This window comes from Xyrauchen texanus, chromosome 26 (genome assembly GCF_025860055.1).
Source record: "Xyrauchen texanus isolate HMW12.3.18 chromosome 26, RBS_HiC_50CHRs, whole genome shotgun sequence".
Taxonomy (NCBI): domain Eukaryota; kingdom Metazoa; phylum Chordata; class Actinopteri; order Cypriniformes; family Catostomidae; genus Xyrauchen; species Xyrauchen texanus.
This window is the reverse complement of record NC_068301.1, coordinates 10,454,177-10,479,574: the sequence shown is the minus strand read 5'-3', so window position 1 is coordinate 10,479,574 and position 25,398 is coordinate 10,454,177. Positions and strand designations below refer to the sequence as shown.

At 37.2% G+C, this 25,398-nt stretch overlaps 1 protein-coding gene across 1 annotated transcript in view; it reads left to right on the top strand.

Moving 5' to 3' along the window:
• LOC127619632 (fibrocystin-L-like) overlaps window positions 1-25,398 on the top strand; it is a 54,813-nt gene that overhangs the window by 19,851 nt on the left and 9,564 nt on the right. The window contains 31 exon segments of the mRNA XM_052092564.1: window positions 125-229; window positions 814-1,002; window positions 4,231-4,401; window positions 5,711-5,928; window positions 6,650-7,625; window positions 8,769-9,017; window positions 9,726-9,875; window positions 10,147-10,321; window positions 11,102-11,258; window positions 11,380-11,536; window positions 11,779-11,988; window positions 12,643-12,772; window positions 13,590-13,831; window positions 14,024-14,160; window positions 14,291-15,320; window positions 18,733-18,924; window positions 19,228-19,379; window positions 19,476-19,635; window positions 19,890-20,008; window positions 20,011-20,069; window positions 20,191-20,279; window positions 20,415-20,569; window positions 20,749-20,878; window positions 21,157-21,275; window positions 21,453-21,582; window positions 21,777-21,950; window positions 22,922-23,025; window positions 23,103-23,226; window positions 24,488-24,609; window positions 24,859-24,949; window positions 25,108-25,256. Coding sequence (XP_051948524.1) covers window positions 125-229; window positions 814-1,002; window positions 4,231-4,401; window positions 5,711-5,928; window positions 6,650-7,625; window positions 8,769-9,017; window positions 9,726-9,875; window positions 10,147-10,321; window positions 11,102-11,258; window positions 11,380-11,536; window positions 11,779-11,988; window positions 12,643-12,772; window positions 13,590-13,831; window positions 14,024-14,160; window positions 14,291-15,320; window positions 18,733-18,924; window positions 19,228-19,379; window positions 19,476-19,635; window positions 19,890-20,008; window positions 20,011-20,069; window positions 20,191-20,279; window positions 20,415-20,569; window positions 20,749-20,878; window positions 21,157-21,275; window positions 21,453-21,582; window positions 21,777-21,950; window positions 22,922-23,025; window positions 23,103-23,226; window positions 24,488-24,609; window positions 24,859-24,949; window positions 25,108-25,256 — 6,365 coding nt within the window.

The following is a 25,398-nucleotide window of genomic DNA, read 5'->3' as shown; positions in this document are numbered from 1 at the left end:
CATTTCAAATACAGATCATTTGTATTTAATAAATCAACTCTCTTTGCAAAAGAAAAGTGCTGTAGTTGTGTATTGTCATGGTTGTGAATCAGCTTAACTAAGGGAGGCTGTGTGTTTTAAACAGGGGACACACAATGCCAGGTTATATCAGCTTCAGATCATCAACTGAAGTGTGTGACCCAACCTAGAGATACAACATACACTGTAACAAACCAAGGTTCCCACCCCGGTAAGTCCCCTTTATTTCGGTCTCTCTCTCTCTGTCACGCACATCAGCTGAATACATCAGAGACAGTGAAACAATGACTGTCACATCATGTCAATGACAGATTGTCAAGTATTCCACAGCACTGAGTTGGAAGAAGAAAACCCCTATGCCCTTTAATAATAATATGTCTTCCCATGACCCAAGCTCAGATATTATTGGTATTGATAAATAATATCATACAGATTTCACTAGGATCATAACCTTACACCTACACAGAGTTTGCACCAGTAAATGTCCTCAAATTCACACAGGTGTCATTCTCAAAGTCTTATACCTTGCTTGTTCGTTTATTAAATATTTTTGCTGATTTGACCATTCTTTAAGTTACAAATAAGACTATAGTACTTACAGCTCCGTTTAACACATTTCACCATATATGAACTCATTCTGGAGAATTCTGCAGATTTCCCGCCATTATCAGTGCATAAAATGAGAAAGTGCACCTGATTTCATACGGGCCAACTGATATTGTATTGCTATAGAAATGTATTTGTGACTACTTCTTTGTTTGTATAAACACTCATAATTATATCATTTGTGTTCAGTGTATGGTCAGGGCTATGCCTGGAGCCCCTCTGCATTAATAGCCTCTGTAGGGGACACGGTGGTTTGGCGCTGGGAGGCACCAGCTTTTGTGCTCTATCTGGGCTACAGGGTCTTCAGCGTGTCCAATCCCAGCAGCACTGACTATGATGGCATTTCTTTCAACAGTGGAGACATCAAAACTGCCAGAGGTACAAAAACCACAACACCAGCTGGCATCTGGATCTGACAATCCAGATGTGTTAGCACTGGTCAGTCTAATTTACATGAAGCAGATGAACAAAACTACACAAATAATTTGCCTAAACATAACTGGAGATTTTGAAAATCAATCCTCAACTAATATAGTTTGTGTTCAAGTCGGGTTCCTCCAAATAGATTCTATGTAACTCAATTAATCAAAAAACATCACCAAAATTATAAATATTTAATGGAGTTCATGAATATGCAAAGTAATTAATGAATATGAAAGAACTCATTAAAAGTCATAAATGTCTTGCCCATGCCCAAAAATACACTATATATATATATATTGTTGTCATGTTTTACTGTTTTACAATAAAATTATTGGTAACACTTTATAATAACTACATGTTGTAAAGTATTTGTAAAGCATTATAGTTCATTGCTCATTTATAAATGTTTGTTCCTACATTATTAATACATTAATAAGCTACATATACATTTTATTTCTTTCTATTCGCTTTAGCAAACGATTTATTATTGTTTAATAATAATTGCCTAAAAATAGGCAGTTTGATAATGCTATTTTATCCTTAGTAAACAACTTATTAATCATACCTAACTGATGTATTTTAGTTGATGCAAACAAGTGGTAAAGAAGTGTTTATGATAATATTAACCAAGCATAAATTCATAATTAATAAATATATTAAATATGTAATTAATTGGATGCACATTTCTGCTTAATTAAAGTGTTAATTAATGTTTTAGGAACACTTACTATTAAATTAATGTTTAATAAAAGTTGCAATAAAGCACTTACTAATGACTGGATAAGAATTTTGCGTAACTTAATCTGAAGTGAGAACTATATATGCCTAATTAAACATTTATTAACATGGTTCAACAGTACTTGGCCAGTAAGTATGGAGAGTTTTGCTCTTTCACACCAGTATTGTGTAATCTCTAAATCTTCCGCTGATCTTGTAAATGTGTTGTACAAGAGTCCTAGTATGATTATTAAACCACAGCAGCCTGCGATTTCATTTAAGAAATATCCAGTTCTCTTGTGTGGCACGCTTCAAAGTGATGTGTGAAGGCAATGACTAGCTAAAAATATCAAATTTGGTATTTCTTTGAAGTAATAAAAGTTGTAAATGTTGTATTGAATATCTAATTTTGCTCATTGAAACTTGTCATCAAAGTAGTGATTTGGCTAAAAATTGTTTTCTATGAGAGACAAGTGTGTCTTCCTGAATGGAACGTTCCTGGCCTGAATCCTGAATTCTTTATTGATCAGCAGCATTCAAATCTTTGGAAGTTTTAGTCATACTGCAGACATTTGTACATTAAATACTGTGCTTGTTTCATTTTACTACAAGAATTGGTACATGAGATACAAATCCACCCCTGCAATCTCTGGAAAATTATTACATAAAATGCACTATTGGGCACCACAAACTGCTTTTATTGTTCCATCTGGCCCAGCGGGGAAGAATTTAATTTACATATGGATATGTACGGCATGACAAAATCACCCGTACACTTCAGCAGCATAGTACGGAAATTTTCACTAATTAAGTTTAATAGGCACTGAATTGGCAAAATATAATTTAAAGTCAATAACGTTACATGCTCTTTCCTATTTATGTTTTTTTTTTTTTGTACTGTCACGTGACCATGGTGACGCGCTGGCTGTTTCCAGAGTGCGCGCAAATACTGTAGTGGGGTTTTTGGATTTGACTTCTGGAGTCGCATTAAATTGAATGAAATATTTATAGTTGGTCCACTGGTGAAACTGAATTAAACAGTCATTTTAATTGGCAATAATGAGAACAAGTCTGCATATGAAGCTTAATTGGATGGAACATGCTAAAGTGGCATTTGAGAAATTAGAGGATCTCTTTTAAAAAACTGTGGATTTTCCACTCTCACTATTATTCCTGCACTTTTGTGTTGAGACTGTTTTGTTTTTTGTTACGCTTTAGTGTCTGTTTTGAGCCTTTGTGATTGAGATGCTGTGGAGGTGGTTATTTTCAGAGTAATGGATCATTAATAAATTAAGGCATATACAGTTTTCACTTTGGATTAGTTCACGCAAAATGCTTAGTTAGCAATTAGTCAATGCTTTATTAAGACCTATCTATTAAGTAATAATTGCTTTAATAGTAAGTGCTACTAAAACAGTAACAAATACATAAATTACATAATATATATAATTTCTTCATTTACTATGAATTCATGCTTTGTTCATGTAAAACTGCTTATAAATTAACCCTCTGGGGTCTGAGGGTGTTGTGGGCTTTGGAGAAGTGAACTTATTAAATGATAATAAATTATTTGCTACAGTGAATATAACAAAACAACAAACTATTTGTTTGTAGCTTATTAATGTAGGAACAATAATTTATAAATGATCAATTGACTATAAACTAATGCTTTACAAATACTTTATAGCGTGTAGTTATTATAAAGTGTTACCAAGTGATGCTGTTGCACAATGATTTTCTTAATTAAAATCAGGAAAAATTAAATTCAGGACCAATGAACTTCTTTTTGCTTAAAAATTGCTTGAATACACGTAATAATAATTGGGGGCTAAAATATGTGCATAACTGTCATGAATGTAATGTCACAATGTAAGAAAGCAAAATGGCCTTAAAAACAGGCTTCATTATCTATATGCTAAATATAATTTCTCATTTGTTTCTATTATTTTAAGACTATAATAGAACCAGGGCTTTTTCTTCACAGGTTTCGTGAGAAACACCCAAATGAGTGTGTGTGTGTGTGTGTGTGTGTGTGTGTGTGTGTGTGTGTGTGTGTGTGTGTGTGTGTGTGTGTGTGTGTGTGTGTGTGTGTGTGTGTGTGTATGTGTTTCAGTTTGTGTAACTATGGTCTAGACAATCGTTTGGCTTATACAAAGAATTATAGTTCAGTACGACAAAACAATCTAAATGGTGTCTGCTCTAATTAACTATAGTTCCACTATAATTACACACCAGTTTACCAGTTACTATGCAGAAAACAATGCCCTAAACTATTTTGCTTGACAAACATGTACTGGAAACTTTTGTTGAAAGTCCTTTTAGGTAAACTAACGCTGCATTCCTGTAAAGGACAGGAAAAGAACCATAAGAACTCGGAACATGATGTCAGTTTGATTGAAGAGGAAAAGAATCTGATCCTATTATTCTTTGTGTGTGTCTATTTGTGTCTTTGCGTTTTGTCTTAAGGGTTTTTCGCCTACCGTTTCACGTCTCCTGGAGTTTACTACTACAGCAGTGGTTACATCGACTCTGTTAACCAGAAGATGCTGCAGGGAGTGGTGACAGTTAAACCTCTGGAGGAGAGCACTGTTGGACTTCAGCTGTTTGTAGAAGGAATACAGGCCTCTGTGAATCTAGGTATATTAGTAATACTTTAATGTAAATAAAAAAACGGTAACCATCATGTTCTGTAGAGATTGAGTTTACTGTCTTTATGTTTGGGGTTCCAGAGACTCCAGAGATGATTAATGTGTACTATATAAAATGTAGTAATAAATTCAAAATTAACCTATTATTTTCCCTTCAAATTCAATATTTTCCTCTGATTTAAATAAAACCCATATTGTCGAGTTCTGTATTTAAATATATTTCTCTTGTTTAGAGTAAATCTTGCTTGAATGCCATAATGATATATATTTTTTTAGACTGTTCTTTTCAGTTAATTCAGCATACCATTAAAATTAATATAAATAATACATTATAATGGTCTGAATAAGAAAAAATAAAAAATAAATCCTTATTCAGAAATCACAAATCACAAATGATTGGAAAGGTCAGAGTAAAGCACTTGTCAAAAACCAGGGGAATCCTGTAAAAGTGCCTTGGGGACTGTGTCGTGGAAAATTATCAAATTCCACAAAATAAATAAATGCATGAAAAAAAAATAATTTTAGGGATCCAAATTCCTCATCTTTCAGAGAAAATCTTCCTTTTGAAACCATAATCGGTCACTTTTTAGATTGTGAAAAGCATTGATTATAAAAAGATATAAAGTCTCTTGGTGGATTTCAGTCATGAAGGACTCAAAATGATTCACTGACTCACTCATAGCACATAAGATGCTCATTTGTCACTACCTAGTGACATTTCCAGAAGTGGTCACTGAACTAATCAGTTAATAAAATTGAACAAATTTGTGAAACAGAAGCAAGCCTAACCAAAATACTCTTTATTTTGTGGCTAATTCTGCACAATTGTAAACTTTAATAAACTTGAGTCACTAAAATAACTGGAATTGGTGCTTATTCTTTAAAAAAATGTGTACCAATGATTGTCTTAACTTTTTCGCACCTCATGAGTTTGCATCCCTGTCATTTGTTGTGGCATTGCAAGAACAAATCTACAAATTAGAAAAGAAGCAAATTTGTTGTTTTTTCATTACCCACTTAATGCTCTTGCCACCTGTGACCTCACACAGCTTAGCCTACTGTGACTTGTTTTTTTTTTGTTGTTTTTACATAGCCGAATTTCAAACATTACAAGTAAACACGCTAATAAGATGGACATAAAACATGGAAGTTCTTGAAAAGGAAAAATATTGACAATGGTTAACCTATGTTGGATAGCGGTGTGCCGTAGAATATTTTAGTCGTAAAAAGTGTGCCGTGGCAGAAAAAGGTTGGGAAACACTGATTTAAATGATGTAATCTACATTTTCCTTCCACAGGTTCAAGGCAAACAAACTCGTCTGTGTCTGAGTGTGTGGGCACTTCCGACTGTTTCAAGGATCAGCTGGAATTTAATGAGACCTCAGGCAATCTGTACTTCAATTTTATTTCCTGTGCCAGCCCCATTGTGAAGAGTATTACTCCTGACCGAGGCACCACCCATGACATCATCCACATCCAGGGATCTGGCTTTAGCAGCATTAGCTGTGCAAACAAGGTGAGGTTCAGAGGTCAAGTATGACATTAAAGGAACAGTTCACCCAAAATGTTTGAAGAATCTTCTTAGAGCAATAGCAATTTTTCATACAACTACAGTACAGTCACCACAACCGTTCTCCATAATAACACCATAAAAGTAGTCCACACGACTGTTCCTGGCGTAGCTTCAGAAGTCGTACTTTTAAGGTATAGACATTGTACATTTACATTTATGCATTTGGCAGACGCTTTTATCCAAAGTGACTTACAGTGCAGTTATTACAGGGACGATCCCCCTGGAGCAACCTGGAGTTAAGTGCCTTGCTCAAGTCCAACAGTGGCATCTTGGTGGTGCTGGGGCTTGAACCCCTGACCTACTGGTCAGTAACCCTGAGTCTCAACCACTGAGCCACCACTGCCCCATTTCTTCAAAAATTCTCTTTTTGTGTACCACAGAGTAAATGATAACAGAATTAAGATTTTTGGTTGAACTGTCCCTTCACAGCTGACCTAAATTTAGGGGATGCTAAATGAGATTCAAATTCAGTGTCATAATTCAAAGAGTCTTCAAATATTGGTCTGTGGACAAATGGCAAGAAAGTTTAGCTGTCATATTTTGGGGGTCTAATTAAGGGGACCCTAAGTCTGTGATAATTAAAAAAATAAATAAATGCATCTTGGTTTCACTTATCTAAGTTTTATCTGGCTTTTGTTTCTTTTTTTTTGTTTGGGAACCAAAGGTCAAAATTGGAGATTATCCTTGTCATGTCATTAGCAGCAACTCCACTGAGATTAACTGCCAACTCAGTCCTGACAATGGAGCACCAGTGGGCATCCCCCTATCCATAACTGTCCAAGTCAACAACCTGGGTAACGCCATCATGGCCATGCCGAACGAGTACAGCCGCAGGTTTGTGGTTCTACCTGTGGTTGATTCTATCTCTCCTTCCGTGGGCAGCACAACCGGATACACACGTCTCTTAGTCTCTGGTTCTGGTTTCTTGAATGGACCAGTCACGGCAGCAAATTTCCCATGTGAAGTGGTTGCCATGAACTACACCCATGTGGTGTGCGATACCTGGCCATCTCCAGCTCACAGGGGAAATGTCACAGTTCAAAGTAACTCCATCTCTTCCTTCTGCAGTTCCGATTGCATGTTTGAATATTCTGACTTTATTGCACCAGTGGTCTCCACTGTGTCCCCTAACTCAGTTAGTGGAAACTCCACCACTGTTGTAGTCACTGGCAGTGGCTTTGGGAGAAATTCTGCCGATTTAAGTGTCTCCGCAGCCGACATCATGCTTGAAGTCACAGAAGTCACAGATAACAACATCACGCTACTGGTTGGTGCCCTTCCCGCTGGCACGCATACCCTAAAGGTAGTGGTCATGAGCAAAGGTCTCGCTACAGGAGACGCCTCCCTAACAAGCACACCACAAGCCAGTATCCACCCAAAATCTGGCAGCATTGCTGGCGGAACTCCACTCTTGATTGAAGGCAATGGATTTGTGGCAGGAAATACCACTGTGAGGCTTGATAACTCCCCCTGCAGGATTTTGGAAGTGACCCCAGATACGGTGAAGTGCATGACGCCCCCTCATGCACCGGGGCAGGTGCAGGTGAATATTAAGGTGTTCGAGGTGGTATATCCACAACAAAGTTTCAACTACTCCAGGGAACAAACTCCTAACGTCACATCTGTGAGCCCTGTGAATGGTAAGACAACTCAGGTCCCTTATGAAAGGAATTTAATTCAGATCTCTAATTGTTGCATGTGGATTTGGTGGTTTAACAAAACTTTACAGAATAACAGTGGTCACGATTCACCAATTGAAGTTCTACCATAATGTTTAACTGCCACTTCCTTGGATTTAAAGGAACATTCCAGGTTAAGCTCAAAGTATTGCAAAAAGACTAAAACATTCCACATGTTTAACATGAGAATGTTAGAAGTGATGTGGTGCAACTATCCGCATTGTACTGTTTACATGGAGCAAACTCAATTTACAGGAATTACGTTGGTAATGCATACATTTAAGTTTATCCACCAAGAAAAGTAGTCCCACCACTAAAAAGACAATTTAGACAAATTTACATCTCAAATAACACACTTTATGTACAGAACAATTCTGATTTTAATCTCACTGAATAGCCTTCCTTCTAAATAGACTATTGTAAGCCTTTTATTTTATTCAACAGAAGATTCTTTCTAGGGATGCACTGATGAATTGGCTGACAATATTTATAGGCCAATTATTGACCAAATTAATGGTTTATTTATAATGAATTAGGAACACTAAGCAGAACGTGGCAAAGCGATAAGGCTGGATGGCTGGGGGAGAATTATTGAGAGTTAAGGAGGAGACAGAACTGCAGTTCGGGAGAGAGAGGTGCATGAAGCTGTCTGTGTGTGTGCGCGCGCGAAAGTGTGAAAGTTGTGAAAGTGGCACTTATCTATAGGCTACATTATGAGGGAAACCATTCAAAATGCTTTGAAACAAGCAGACTTTGAGATATCGTTATGATACCCATTAATGCTGCAAAGATTGAATTTGCAGTATAGCTTTGTGCGATTACTAATCCTTATAATGCAGCAAAAGTGCCAAAAAATTGTAGAAGTACAAAATAACTATTTAATATTTAATCACTATTTTATAAAATTTAGTTATTTTTGACATCGTTATGTCTTTAAACTTTTGGCCTGTCATGTGTTCAACAAATCCAATGTTCAATGGAAATTATTTATTGCTAGAACAGTGAAAAGGCTTTTGTTCAATATATGAACTAGTATAATCGTAAAGTTGCATCAATATCTCAGTCTTTCCCTAAGTGTTATTTGTGGCTCCCTTTTCCTCATAGGTACTGTTGGAACAGAGATCACTGTCTCTGGTTTCGGCTTTGGCGCAGATGCAGCGCTTGTCTCCCTGGAGATCGGTGGCGTGGCTTGTATGGTGTCGTCCAACACAGATACACAGTTGCTATGCACAGTTGGTGAACACGCAGGAGGAACATTTACGGTTATCTTCCACCATCAGGTCAAAGGCCAAGCCTTTTCCCGGTCTTTCTTCACCTATGAGCTGCTGTTGACAGGGGTCACACCAAATGAGGGTAATCACAAACAACTTCTCTACTCTAAAAGACTTGAAATTCTGGACAGAAGCTTGCAAAATGGACTTAAGTTTTAGTATGTGAAAATTGCTAATTTATGCTGCTAGTCATTATTATTATAAATACATAGCTATTCATTATATATTGACTTCACAGTACAGATGTCATAGTCCTCAAGCACTATTCTTAGTAACATCAAGTTTGGTCACAGTTAACATTACTTTAAATTAGCCTATGCATAGCATCATTTTTTTATATAATGTTAGAACAGATTTCAGTGACCATGATTTTTCCAAGTAAGATCCTTGTTGGTCCAGGAACAACATTCCTATTAGACAGTCAGACTTAAGGCTTAGGGTTTGCTAATGTTTAGGGTTGGAGTTGGGGTTAAGTATAAGGTACGGATTATGTTTTTTTTTATACATATACAGTATATATATATATGTAATTTTTTGTGTGTGTGTTAATGTATTAATCGTTATGACATTCTAAATAACAATTTAATAAGCAAAAATAGTCTTCTTAGACTGGTGAAGGAGTTTTGAAAGTCAGAGCATTCCTACATAGTACAATGAACTCTTTATTTTCAAAAGGCCCAACAAAAAGATACAACCCCTTTAAGTTCCTTATTTATACCTGCTGTAATTTTTGCATAAGATAATACAGTTACAAGACACTAAAAAATATATTTGCTATGTATTTCTGTAGGAAGCTATGCTGGAGGAGCTGTCGTTGCAATTCAAGGCTCTGGGTTCGACCCAAACACCACCAGAGTTCTCATCTGTAACCAAGATTGCAACGTGCACCTGCTTAACTCTACATCTACCCAAATGTACTGTGAGGTCCCACCCAACAACGGCATGTATAATTTCCTATAAAAGTTTGTAATGTCACATTTGCATACCGACCCTTAATCTATCATCGTAGGACGTTCTATTTTTGAACACCTGGTTTAAAGTTTTGCTCACAGCCTAAACACGCCAACAATGCAGCAGACACAAGCCAGTCACCAAGAGAACAGTACAAATGTGACTGCTCGGAAGTGGGTCACAGATGAATGGACCTGAGATAAAGACAGTCTGACTGCCTGCTTGCATCTTAATGAACAACATGCTTTTTTCTCTCATAGGAAGTGAAGCAGAGAAGGCCTGCACGATTATAGTGATGAATGGAGGTTATGCAGTCAACCTCACAAGCAGCTATACATATAAATCATCTCTAACCCCTGTTATCACTGACGTTACGCCACGCAGGGGGGGAACTGCTGGAGGCACCAGACTCACTGTTACTGGCTCAGGTTTCAGGTGCTGAACAGACCTGATGCAAAACCCATACATTTTTATATCTTAAATGTATAATTATTTAATAAAGCTTAATTTTTTAGTCTTGGTTACCATTAAAAATATCTGAAACATCCTTAAAAACAACAAATTTACTTGAGAAGGAAATTGTGTAAGATAATAAGCCTTTATTGGATTTTTTTTTTTCTTGTTTTAAACTTAATTGGTTACACTTTGCAATAAGGTTTTATTTGTTAACATTAGTAAATGCATTAGTTATCAAATAACAGTGAGCAATACATTTTTACATGATTTATTCATATTTGATCATGTTTATTGTTCATCATTTGTTCTTGTTAGTTCATAATGCATGAATTAATGTTAACATGCAAAAAAGATTATTTCAAAATGTATTAGTACATTTTTAAATTAACATTAAGCAGCATTTAATGTGCAGAAGAAATATTCATCATTGTTAGTGCATGTTAACTAAATTAGTAATCTAATGTTAATGAATAAAATCTAAATACAAATAAAGTCTTATCTTGCACAATTCTGCTTCTAAAGTAAATTGACCTTGTTTTTCTTGTTTTAAGCTTAAAGGGATTTCCACCAAGAATGAAATAACCCCAAAATATACACAGTTTTAATTGTTTCAGATTTAGTAGTATTTTTGTTTCACAAGTTAGTCTTCGCATTGCAAGTTATCAAATTGTATTATTGTTTTTAATTGTCTCAAGTCTTTTAAAACGTGTTAATTCTAAATTTCAATGTTTCCCACTTCGCTCCCTGTCTTACCTTTAGCACAAATGTCAATGAAGTCATCGTGACAATTGCAGGATCTCTCTGTGATGTCCAGTCAGCCAACCAGACGCAGATCATCTGTGTGACCAATGCTAATCCCAAATCACAACAAGCTAAAGTGCGAGTCCAGCTGGGGAACAGAGGAATTGCCAGAATGGTAAGATGTCTTTAAAAAAATATAAACATGTAGCATTTAGATTTATTCTTGTTAAGTGACAAATATGCCTGCTCATAGATTTATATTACAACCTTAGCTTATAATGGCATGTCTCTTTCAGGACAGTGCTGAATTCTTCTACATTGATGTGTGGTCATCACCATATACATGGGGAGGTCTGTCACCTCCTGAGAAGGGCACATTTGCTGTAATCACTCCTGGCCAGACCATCCTCCTAGACACAAGCACACCTGTTCTTAAGATGCTCCTTATCCAAGGTTTGATCATTTAATAAAATACTGTACTACAAATGTTCTCATAAGACTATGGATTGATACATCACTGTACACAGAAATGTACAGGTCTTAAGAGACACTTGCCCCTAAGTCATAGGGAAATAGCTTTACTGAAACATGGCCACTATCATTTAATTGTGTTGCACAATAGTGCTATTTAAATTTACCTTGTGTGCTAAGCCAGCTTACCAACAGAGTATATGACGCCTTTTTTTTTTTTTCAGGTGGGCGACTGATTTTTGATGAGGCAGATATTGAACTGCAGGCGGAGAACATTCTGATCACAGATGGTGGCGCTCTGCAGATTGGAACAGAGCAGCAGCCCTTCCAGCACAAGGCCATCATCACACTGCACGGACACCTGCGCTCTCAAGAGTTGCCTATTTATGGAGCCAAGACCTTGGCTGTGAGAGAGGGGGTGTTGGATCTACATGGTATGCCTGTATAAAATCTTACGATTTACATTTCATTTACTACAGTGGCTACGTTCACACAGTCAGTGTTTGGCATTGATAATCATATTTACTACATGATAAAATTCTTATTCTCAACTTTGAATTTTATTTTTAAAGGGATATGAAAATTCTGTCATCATTTAGTCGCCCACTTGTTGTTCCAATCCTTTATTATTTCCTTTCTTCTGTGGAGCACAAAAAGAGATGTTAGGCATACTGTTAGCCTCAGTCACCATGGGCTGACAACCATTTTCTGCTGCTGTGTGAACACAACTAGTTAAAGACTATGCTCATAAACTCTGAAAGCAATGAAAAACATTTGCCTGAAACTATAATTCTAAATGATGCCTTTTGCCTATAATTTGACAGAATTGGCATTTTTCCAGTAGATTTGACATGTCTTCCAATTAGGTCACATCGTCAGAAACAAAATCCTTTCTAGAAGATTAAGTAATCCTCACAGTTATGGATCTGACCTACAAAACTCTCCCACAAGCTTAAATTATGTCAGAAATGCACTTGGGTTAACTTACAGAAGTGCTATATTTCACTGATACAGACATCATAGTACCCAGTCACTCCCCTGCAGTGACAGGCTTTGTTCAGGGCTTAACTACAAACCTGCTTCTCTAGGAATCCCTGTCCCTATCCCTTGGACTCACCTTTCCCAGACTGCACAGAGCGGCTCAAACACGCTGACACTAATGGATGCTGTCACCTGGAAGACTGGAGATGAAATTGTCATTGCATCCACAGGGCATAGGTAAGAATGCATTCCCAAACATAGAGTGAATAGAAACTCGGTTTCAGATTGATTTAATTGTGACGAGTGACGCACTAAAGAATGTAAACCCAGTCAGTGTAGGGGGCACAAAATGGAAAATAATGCAATAATTATTCTCTGTTAAAGAACAATAGAAATTCCTTTCGATTTTTCCAGGGTTTCCATTACAGTGGGAACCCTAGTATATAATATAATTGATATTATATGAAAGTCAAAATATATCTTAAGGCAATTGTAGCATGTTGCAGTCGATTTTTTTCCTCTGTAGTGACCTCTAAATTGGTTGATTTTGTGATAATGACTGGTTGACTCTAAATTAAATTCTTGTATCAAGTATCACGCTAAAGTGGTTTATTTTGCAGTAACGCTACTTACCAAATTAATTATTAAATGGACATTAAATCATTATTTGATTTGAAATCCCGTTATTATGAAACAGCTGAAAACAACCTATGGTTTGTTTATATTGCGAAAATTACCATCAAAATGCTCAATGCTCATTCCCACTTATTACAAATAAATAAATAAATGAATATAAAATATTGATTTGAGTTACAATTATTTTATTATCTTATCTACTTACTTACTCAGTGATATGCAAATTAGGATTTATCCCTTTTTCACTTTACCCCCGGATGTGCAGTTGTGTTTGACCAATAAAAATAGAGTATTCCAGAGAGCCCTCTGATAATATATTTTATTATATTTACTTTAAAAGTACTGTATTATTATTGCTCATAAATTTTATATTTACTAAATACTAAAAATAAACAATATGTTCTGATTGAATGCACAGACACAGCCAGAGGGAGAATGAGTTGAGGAGAATTGCCTCAGTTTCAGCTGATGGTAGGAACCTCACTCTGACCGAGCCGCTTTCCTACACTCATCTGGGAGTTTCCATCACACTGCCTGATGGGACTGTTTTTCAAGCGAGAGCTGAAATTGGCCTTCTTACCAGGAACATTGTTGTCCGTGGATCTAACAACCAGGAGTGGAATGATAAGATTGAAGCTTGCCCTGATGGATTCAACACAGGTTTGGTTTTGTATATTCAGAAACATCTTGGATGGCAAGAACACAAATTAATGTCTACTTGTTCTCAACACATTTTATTTATTGTTACCATTTCATTTATTTAGCCATGGTATGCGGTTTATAAGTTTGACAGTTTACTGATGGTTGAGTACAACATGATAGAATGGACTTTTTAATCCCATTTGCTTACAGGGGAATTTGCCACCCAGACTTGTTTCCAGGGGAGGTTTGGAGAAGAAGTTGGAAGTGACCAGTTTGGTGGCTGCATCATGTTCCATGCACCACAACCAAACAAAAACATGGCAATCGGCAGAATTGAATACGTTGAGGTAACTATTTCATGAATGACTGTAGACCTCCAATATTTCAAAAGTTTATTATTTAAGCCTTTAAGATGTCAAATATTTCCAATATATTTAAATTATGGCATTATTTTTGTCATTGGCTTTCCTCCATTAGCTCTACAACGTTGGACAGGCGTTCCGTCTGGGACGTTACCCGATCCATTGGCATCTGATGGGTGATGTACGGTTTAAGTCGTATGTGCGTGGCTGTGCCATCCACCAGTCCTACAACCGTGCCGTCACTATCCACAACACCCACAATCTACTAGTGGAGCGCAATGTTATCTACAATATCATGGGCGGAGCCTTCTTCATCGAGGATGGCATTGAGACTGGCAACATCCTGCAGTACAATCTGGCAGTGTTTGTAAGACAAAGCACCAGTTTGCTAAATGATGACGTGACTCCTGCTGGATACTGGGTCACCAACCCTAATAACACCATTAGACATAATGCTGCAGCTGGCGGGACACACTTCGGTTTCTGGTACCGCATGCATGATCACCCGGATGGCCCCTCGTATGATGCCAACATTTGCCAGAAGAAGGTACCATTGGGAGAATTCTTTAATAATACAGCACATTCGCAAGGCTGGTTTGGCTTGTGGATCTTCCAGGATTTCTTCCCTGTGCGTAATGGTGGCTGTGGCTCTATAACTCCAGCACCAGCTGTCTTCCGCCGTTTGACTTCCTGGAACAATGAGAAAGGTGCAGAGTGGGTGAATGTAGGAGCCGTGCAGTTCAGTGAGTTCCTGATGGTCAACAATGAGAAAGCAGGAGTGGAGGCCAAGAGGATCTTCCAGCAGTATGTTAGTGGATGGGGACTAGGGGGAGGTGCGGCCGTGGTCAACAGCACAATTGTGGGTCACGTGGATGAACTGGGATTGGGGACTGATTACTGCACCACCCGTGGTGTTGTCCTGCCCCTGGCTGATGGTATGAGTGTCATCAACACCAAGTTCGTGAACTTTGACCGGTCATCGTGCGCTGCAGTCGGAGTGGCAGAAATAGTTGGAACCTGCACGTTCCGCTGTGGAGGGTGGAGTGCTAGGTTTAGTGGGATCCAGTTCTATCAGACACCCAATAAGGCCTGGTTCAGATGGGAACATGAGGTGGCGCTAGTAGATACTGATGGATCCCTGACAGGTAAAGACCCATTGGATATTATTTATGCTATGTTCACCCAGCAGCAGAATGTGGATGTCAACACAGTTTGGTTATGGGGTTTCGGTAACTCGTAGAGGAAGAGATATGATCTGTGATATGATCCAGTCCCTCTGTCATATTTACCTTTGCTCTGCAAAGTTTTGCAGACAAAACACAGTCATCTCAATGCAACTCTGCGCAACCAGGAATTTTGCTTGATGTATTTCTGGTGGCAAAGAATGCCCCAACGTAAATTTCACACGTGGTTCATGTTTGGTAAACTTTGACTTGACCAATTGACCAAACTGGTCAATGAAAGCATTGAAGTTGTGTGGTTTGGAAGTGATCTCTGTGTGGGCTTCATACATTGCTACACTGTATTCACAATGGATGTGGAAATTATTTTAGCAGTAAGTTTCTTTGTAACTATAACATGAAGCTGCCTTTTACCATGCAAAGGTAAATGTGACCAAGCCTTGACTCAATTAAAAAACAAAACAAAACCAAAACATTAAAATGCACTGCCATTTAACATACATTTGCTTTATTTACTTTAGTCATTATGGTTACATGCCTTTTTCACAGCTATCACAAGAACAGAGGTTGCGTCTGAATCCTAAAGTAGCTGCCTTGTTGCCTCGCTGACCTATCAGTCATTGAATTAACAGACAGCATTTGTGTATGAAGGTACACACTTGTTTTGGACAGGCTTCCAAGGTCACATATTCCTTCACTAAGTCACATATTCAAGGATACCAGCATTCTTCATTCCAAATGAACTTCAAATTAATTTTAATCTAAAACTAATTTGAGGTTTGGCGATAACCAACATTACTACTTTCTCATTTGAAATGTATTTGAATATTGGAAAAACTGTGTAAAATGTTTTTATTTATTCTCAAACTGGCTATCAACTGCCTCTTCGGCCGCATTTTCTTTCTTCAGTTCAACCATTTGTGGGATTTTATACTGTAGGCAGCGAAGGATACATCTATGCTGCTTTAAAATTGATCAGATGAAGGTATCTAAGGTTAAGGTATAGACAGGATATGACGAGAACCCTGGATTTGGACGCATTGTCATCCCTTTCTGTCTCTGTATACAGCCTCCGAAGGCAGCATTTTCCTGTTTTCTAATGTAGCCATCAGTGGGGCTCGACTCCATTTGTTCTTATTTTATCCACTCCAGAAAGCTGAACAACACAATTATAAAAGCCTTACCAGTTAGTAAATATGGTTGTTAATCCAGACTGTGTGAACATAGCCTTAGACCAGTGGTTCCCAAACTTTTTACAGTGGCGTACTCCTTCAAACATTCAACATACTTTTGTGTACCCCCTCTCTAATGCATAGGTCAAATTCGAAAGGTAATTTGAAAATATGTCTGTTTAACACAATTATCTTTGTAAAACAACTCCCTTACATTAAACATTTTAGTTTACATATGTTATTATAATCATACACATACTGAATAAATGGCTTACCGATTGCGATGTGTATGCTAGATATGATATAAATTCATAACTTGAAAACTCCCCCCTCATCGCGCCGCAGTAAGCTACGCAAGAATAGCTTTCAGTTCTGTGCCTGGAATTGCGCATCATTGCAGGTGATGCATTGCCGCAAAGTCGAGCACTGAGGGTAAATACTTGTGCAATTGCGTGGTCAGTTCAAGGTGCTTTTTATGTCACATTTGACACTGTTAGCAAGGTTGAGCTCATTTGCTGAAAAAACATCATGGAACAATGTGAAAAACAGGTCTCTACCGTGCAAGCAAATGTGAGTGTAAATTACTGAGTGTGAATGTGGAAAATTATTTGGTGGCTCTGAATGTCTGACAGACATCAATGCATTTGAACTTATCCCATCAGTATCAAAAATCCCTATGCATCTAACCTTAAATACAAATGACGTTTTAAACTGTTAATTTTTTTTTATCCTAAAATCGTGGATGACTGACAGTGCGAGTCTGGTAAAACAGTGAAGTATTTTACTTGCTATCTCTAAGCTACGTCACCTAGCAGTGTGCTGGGCTGGCAAAAAAATATATACTTGCGTGACGCACAAAAATATATAGGCCCTACTTGTGTGACGCACAACGCATGAGTAAATATTTTTTTTTAACCGCAAATTCATAGCATATTTTTCAAACCTTTATGACGCAACCATTTTAGTGTTTCTACACTAGAGGGCAAACAAAATAATTTTTGAGAGTGAGAAATACATGAACTGGGTTTGAATGTTATTTATGACTGTGATGAAATTTAAAGTATCAGAAAGAATCTCAGAATGTTATTTGCGTAGCCCCATTGTCACCTCACGTACCCCCAGGGGAATAAATAAATATATAAATATTCATATATATGAACTAATATACACATTTTAAAGTCAGCTGATTTTTCAATTGACGTTGTTTCCTAAGTCCACAAAAGGGGACAATAAATACATAAACCATTCAGCACTGTTATATTATTGCATAGAACATTCCTATCCTGGCTGTTAAAAAGAGCATTTATTTTCAACTAATGTGCGTAAAATAAACAAATAAAGTTTTAGTTGGTCCATATTCTCAAATGTTAAGTCAAAAGTAAAATGAGTTGGAAAATGCTTCAATAGACAGTTCACATGGTGTTACACTTGCACTGATTCCTACTACTCCAGACTCAAGCTTCATAATAACAGCAAAATACCACATTGTTATTTATTCGGTACAGTTGTACAGTAGCAATATTCACAGATAGCAGTGGTATTCGGCTTAACTCGGTGGTGAAGCGGCTCAGAATATTAGCCCATGCCAGGGGCTGTTCAAACAGATGGAACACAACAGACTGGAACCAAACGCGAGTATCTCGAGACAAACGTTTCCAAGTTGAACATATTAACTGACAAAGTATTTAAACAACTCATTGCTTAATCTGAGAAACGCTTATAAGAGATCAAGACTCAATGGCCAAAGACCTCCACCAACATTAAGGGGCTGTTCACACAGAACGCTTTTGCAACCATACATTCGTTTTTCTATGTAAACGCATGCTAGACGAACGTTTTTGTTTCGCTTTGTATTTGTTTATTTGGCAGAAGCACTGTTTTATTTTAGATCCTGTGTCTAATTAAAAATAACTGTGTAGCTCATGTGTCAAATAAAACACCACAAGGCATCAGTGAAGTAATATTTGTTATTTCACCTCTAGAAGTAGCTCTCATACTGTAAAATGACAGCGGACCCTTCCCAGCTGCTCCAGCATTAGACGCAAATGGGGATCGGTGTGGATTTTTTTCAATAACCGATAGTTCCAGAAATCTGTTATCGTGTCGATATCGGTCAACCTCTACATGATATAGTTGAGCAAACTGATAAACAAATTGTAACTATGAGAGCTTCCATGTAACTCTTCTTTATATTTCTAAAAAAGGCAACATTAGCTACAAGGTGGTGCCAATGAGTAACCTGCTCGACCCGAGGCACTGCTCTCCAGGAACAGAGTGGAGTGTTGGCGTCCCTGGGGCAGTATGTGACAACACCATTAACTTCCATCGCTTGGTCTTCAACAATCCCTCACCACCTTCACTTCAAGCTAAAGATGTGATTCTCACCAACTCATTTGGTAGGGTGAAAAGATGTTATTAAAACAGCAAAATTACTATCAGCATTGGCATCACTACTGTAGGATACATGTATACTAAAAATAGGGGCGTGTTTGTTGTTTCTGTTTAAATCACTACTGCATGTACAGTGGGGTCCAAAAGTCTGAGACCACTTTAAAAATGTGGGATATCCTTCATTTGAACTTGGAAATAAACACAACATTAAGATTTTTAACATTTTAAAACAACATAAAACTAGAACATTTAGAAAACACCTTGGTTTGGTCAGTTACCATAACACTCATTGTCATATTTCTCTTTAGGCACATCAGTGCTTCCTTTCCTTAAGAAACTTGTGACCCACACTTTTGGCTGGATGGCAATGATGCCCACAGGCCAAACATACAACTGGTACTTTGATGGCGCTTCCCAAATAACTAACATCTCATACAGAGGAGTGTTGTACGGCTTCCGGGTAAAGAGAGCACACATATTTCATAATATTACAAATTCAATATATTTGATTTATAGAACTTATTTAACAAGTCTTATTCTTTTCCTCTCTTTACAGCCAGAGAACTATGTAATTCTGAATCACAATCTGACTCAGAAGCCTGACCAGTTCCGCATCATAGATGACAGGAATGGTTCCTTCCAGCCACTGAACCCTAGTGTGAATGTAAATGGGGATTGGTACTTCAACGAATCTTCCAACAACCTCTATTACATGGGTAAAACTACTCATCTTTTCACTAAAGGCATCTTGGAAAGTAATATTTTAACAATGTTGCGTTTGCACTGAAAAGAGACATTACTTTAAAAGTGTACAAACTGGAAACATTTTGATACACAGTATATGCTGTGGTCAGACTACTCAAGACAATGATTTTATGTTGACTAAATCTTCAGTGGCTGCAATTCAAAGCTGTTCAAAGCTGCTCAGTACTGTGCAGCTGATTAATTTTCTTGATTATATCATCTACAGTGTCTGGAAGAGACCGTGTAAGTAGCCGGAGGAGAAGGAACAGTGTGGACCGGGCAGCTGTAGACAGATCAGTAGACTTCAGAGTATATCAGTGTTACTATGCAAACTGTATCCAACCTCTCCACCTGCTCCACCTGCTACTCTGACACCCACACCCAGCCGCAGACCTGCAAACTTTATGTAAGTTACTCAGACAGACATTCACAGCTTCTTCTTTTTTATTTTTATTTTTAAATGAATTAAAGAATATCACCACATTACTTGTATATATATATATATAATCATGTCATGTTGGGTGCAGTTTCTGGTCAAATGCATCTTTTTGGAGGTCAAGCCCAGAGAACAACTTTACTGTGCCACAAGAAGGATCTAATGTGGTCATTCCCTCTGGTAAGCATCTCAAATGCCACAAAGTCCTGAGCAAATGCAATAGAAAAGATATATTCAACAATATGACATACAACATATTTATATGCTAATTGCATAAAATCCTGTAAAACATATTCTATTCTGTCTGTCTCAAAGGCAAATGGGTGGTATTGGATGTTGTAATTCCTTCCCTGAATAAGCTGACTATAGTAGGGGTTCTAGAGATTCCAGACACAAATAATGGTACCTCCATCTACAATGTTTCTCAATATAACAACGTTGTTATGAATGCCACATACATCTCCATTCAGGTAAGCACAATCTACATTCACATCTAGGCCAAATAACATCATGCAACCATTAAATCAAACCGCAATAAAACTTTTACAGTGTGCTAAATTTGGTTCTTAAAAGATCTATCTTTCTTTACACAATACATATGGCCCACATTGAAGTTACTAATTCTATCTGTACATGTCCACTCATTCAGGGTGGGCGTCTGATTGCTGGGTGGCCTGATGAGCCATTCAGAGGTGATCTACAGATTATACTGAGAGGAAACCGTAACACACCAGACTGGCTGTTGCCTTCTGGACCAAACCAAGGGTCCAAAGTGCTGGGTAAGAGAGCTACACAGTTTCTCAGATATAAATTACTTAACTATAACTTTAAGAAATCTCATTATGGAAAGGTCAGGGAATTTTAAAACTGTGATTTTTCGGCCTAGAAAAGTCATGGAAAAGACAAAGTAGAATATAATGTTTCTAGTTATGCTGTGATAAACAATATTTTGTTGGTTAGAAATATGAATATGGAAAAGTTATGGAAATTCATTCCTGATCAAAGAGACTCATCTCAATTTGTTTTAATATTTTAATGGAAAAGTGTTGTCTTTCAGGTGTCTTTGGATCTCTTGATCTGTATGGCATTCCACACAATGTGTATCACACTAAGCTGGCTAGCACAGCACAGGCAGGAAACAACACTCTCTCATTACAGGAAGCAGTGGACTGGAAGGTCAGAAGCTACACTACTTTTTCAAAGATGAAAAATATAGCACAGACAGCTTTATACTTTTTGTCCTGCTTGTGTTTATCATGTGTTTTATTGTCCAACTTGTCCTCCGCTTTTGTGATATAAATCTTCTTTGTTTGAATAAAAACACTCTTTTTTTTTATAATTGGTTAACTCCAGGTTGGAGATAAGATCCTGCTGTCCACTACTAGCTATGACCCATGGCAGACAGAAATCAGTACCATCACTTTAGTCTCCGATTTTGGCCGCACACTGACCCTGGATCAGCCATTATCATACACGCACATCGGTTAGTCCCCTAAATCTATTAAATCTATAATACACATAATGCTGTTTTGAAAACCTGCTAAAATAATAAAATACAACTACAAAATAATGTCTTACATATTAAAAGTAAAACATGAATAACATATTAAAACTATTATAGCATTTTATTTTATCAATAATTTATATGAAGTATTTAATACGGCTCTGGTTATTTAGGTGAGAGCTACAGTGTGCCAGGAACATCTAGTGGCTACCAGCTTGCAGGGAATGTGGCTCTGTTGACCAGGAACATCAAGATAATTGGACAGGAGTATCCTGCCATGAAGATACAGTCTTATGGAGCCAGAGTGCTTGTGGGAACCTTCTCCAGTGGAGGAATTGATTACAGAGGTATAACTTTTATAACAACATACATTGCCTCTGGAGGAGGTAGTTTTTGTCAAAGAAACCCAAAAGTGGTCAAATAGGGCAATGACAAAAAGGTAGAAAAAAAAGAACAAATGTATAGAATATTTTAAATCTAACCAACAAGTCAGTATCACAATCGGAGTAACAGTTTACAGTTTGGTTTACAAGTAATGCGTTACATAATCAGTATACTTTTTGGTTAGTTAAAAAAAAAGGTGCACTATTGATGAAAAAAGCAGTTGAAAACATCTGCATGTCAGGAAGACAAACAATAGCAAACAAAACATGGAGTGAAAAAAAAAGTATAGTTTGGACTGGCTGTCTGAGGTTCCCTCTCTTCCAAAACAGAGTAATGCAAAAGTAATTCGCTTGTTACATTACCAATAAAGTATTAATAATGTAACATAATTATTTAAGGAGTACTTTAAGGAGTAAGGAGCCATTCACACTGAACAAATCCATCTGTGCTGTTTTTCAATTATTTTTCTACATAAACATGCACTAGATGGATGTCTTTGACAGTTGCGCTGTGTCTTGCTGTTTTTTCAACGTCTCACAGATGAGTGCTGTGTTTTAAGGTACCGTATCAAGTTCAAAGAAGATCAACTTTTAAAAACACGTCTCGAGACACCTATGTTCTGGTCTATTTGTTGCGCTGCAAGAATGCATTCGGTCTGAACGGCCCCTAATGCAATAATTATAAGTATCACATTACTTTAAAAGGTTTCATTCCCCAACACTGGTCACAATGATATTACTTCATTTGCAAGTTGCATCAGTTTATCAGGGGGCTAATTGTTAGTTCGATCAATGGCAGATGAGGGACATATAGTATTCAGAATGCTGTTTGGAAAACATTGTTTATTTTTGCAATTCCCATTGGGGGCACTAGTGTTGCAGAAATTAGATACTTCGGTTTTAACTTAAGAGTAACAATAATACTTGTTTCACAGGCAAAGCCCAGATTAGAAATGTTGAGTTCTACCACACCGGACAGGAGGGATGGACTGACATCTCAGACCCACGTTACTCTTTGATTTTCTACAACCTGGGAGAGGTGAGAGAACATAAAATCTAAAAAGACATGTTTCTGCATACAGTCAACCACTGAATTATGTTTATGACTTTTTTTAGGTGGTTGATGAGTCGTACGTGAAGGGATGTGCTTTCCATGATGGCTTTTCTCCTGCTATTGGGGTTTTCGGAACAGATGGAATGAGTATCGATGACAACGTGATCCATCACACAGTCGGAGAAGGTGCCTATTCAGTGGCCGCTACAGTACTGTATACTGTTCAGTTTTAAATGGGTAGCTCATCAAAAAATGAAAATTCTGTCATAATTTACTCACCCTTATGTTATTCCAAACTTGTACGACATCTTCTGTGCAACACAAACGGAGATGTTAGGCAGAATGGCAGCCTTAGTCAAAAAAATGGAAAAGGGATACAATGATAGTAAACGGTGACTGAATGGTGACTGAAGCTAACATTCTAACTAGTGCTGTCAGACGAAGCAAATTTTTATTGCGATTAATCACATAATTCTTCATAGTTAATCGTGATTAATTGCAGATTTTTACAGTGCTAAAATTGTACTCAATATATACTATTTTCCTGCCAAAATACATTTATTTCCTTCTTAGGAAAGAAAACAATACAATAAGTAACAATCATTCTTTATTAACATTTTCCAATCAAAACCTTCCACTGTATAAAGAAAGAAATGTACTAATATTTTAACAATTCAAGTAACATTAAACGTTTCCCAAAGTCTAAGTGGAAGGTTGACTAATTGCAAGAACTAGTCACCCCATGAGTTGCATATTATTGAGCACAATATTAATCAGCTGGCAGACTCTGGCTATCCACTCTGCTATAGCAATCATTCAGCCGCATGCACGATTCGAGTCAGGGCATCGTCAAGCGCCGCTTCGAACTCCACATGAAAAGCGCTTGCAAACAATGTTCCGTTCTGCATTTTTGTGATAGTAAAGATTTTCCTGCGTCTTTGTAATTAAATGGTGCATTACAGGGGCTGCAAAATACTTGATTTCTATCATAATTCCCATCTGAGCCTGTTTTGTACAACAAATGGCATTAAGAGGTCCTTTGCCCATCATTTGATCACTGACACGGCTGTTATGATTGTTTGTGGTGTCAGTGTAATGACTCCGAGCAGATAAATCGTAGAGGTTCCACCCTACTCCGACCAGTGTTTAAGCTGGTTTAGGCTTTTTTACTATAAATCAAGATTAGAAAAATTAATGTGTTAAACTTTTTTAATTAACGCATGCTTTAAAGTGTTAACTTTGACAGCTCTAAATCTAACATCTCCTTTTGAGTTCCGCAACAGAAACAGTGATACAGGTTTGGAACAACATGAGATTGAGAAAATTATGAAATTATTTATAATAAATTACTTTTTAGGTGAATTATCCCCTAAATGTAATTAACTATGGAATATGATGGTAGTAGTTATTGCTTTTCTCTAAGGCAATTTGTATTCTAATTTACTAGGAATCAGAGTCTTTGGTGATAGAAATGCTGTCCGGAGGAACTTGGTTACTATGACACTATGGCCTGGAGCATACAATGGAAGAGCGGAGGAATTCAACTTTGACTGGAATGCAGCCATTCAGGTACCCCTAAGAATCAAGTACTGTGGCAGTACCATGGTGCAGTGATGGTATCAGGTGTATATACAGAATGAATACCATGGTACCATATCCAAAAAAAAAATTAAATGGTAAAACCATCAGTTACATTTAGGTACTTTTTTTGTTAGTGCCAATAGAGAGAAACGTACTGTACTTTAGATTTCTTGGAAAGTCAGAATTATCTTGATTATTACTAGGTAAAGAACTGATGCATTGCTGTTCATGTTTCAGGTGAACGAAGCAACCAATGTTATTCTTCAAGGGAATATTGTTGCTGGCTATGAACGAGTGGGATTCAGAATTAACGGAGAACCATGCCCAGGTATATAGACTGTTATGTTGTTTTTATCAAAAGATTAAATGTATTAAGTACTTTGATAGATAGGCAGTGACCGTGTTTATTGTCACCAAGTGTAAGATCAAATGCTTACCAACCTGTTTAATCAATATATATTAATTTATTTAAAAAACTGTCAAAAGGATCTCAAAATTCTGTGGCACAATGGAGTCAGAACGAGGCACATGGCGGTCTGTATGGTCTCTACATGAATAAAGATGGACTTGCTGGTTGCTCACAAATCCAGGGCTTCACTGTCTGGAGGAGCTTTGATTTTGGCATTTATTTTCAAGTATGAAAAAGATCCACAAATTCCTACTATAATACCCTAAAAAATCATCAACATCAACTACTAATGCAAGTGTTTTATTAGCCAGATAGTAGTTTAAATGCACTGCCCTCATGAACATTGTGCCGTTTCTTTTAGGATAAAT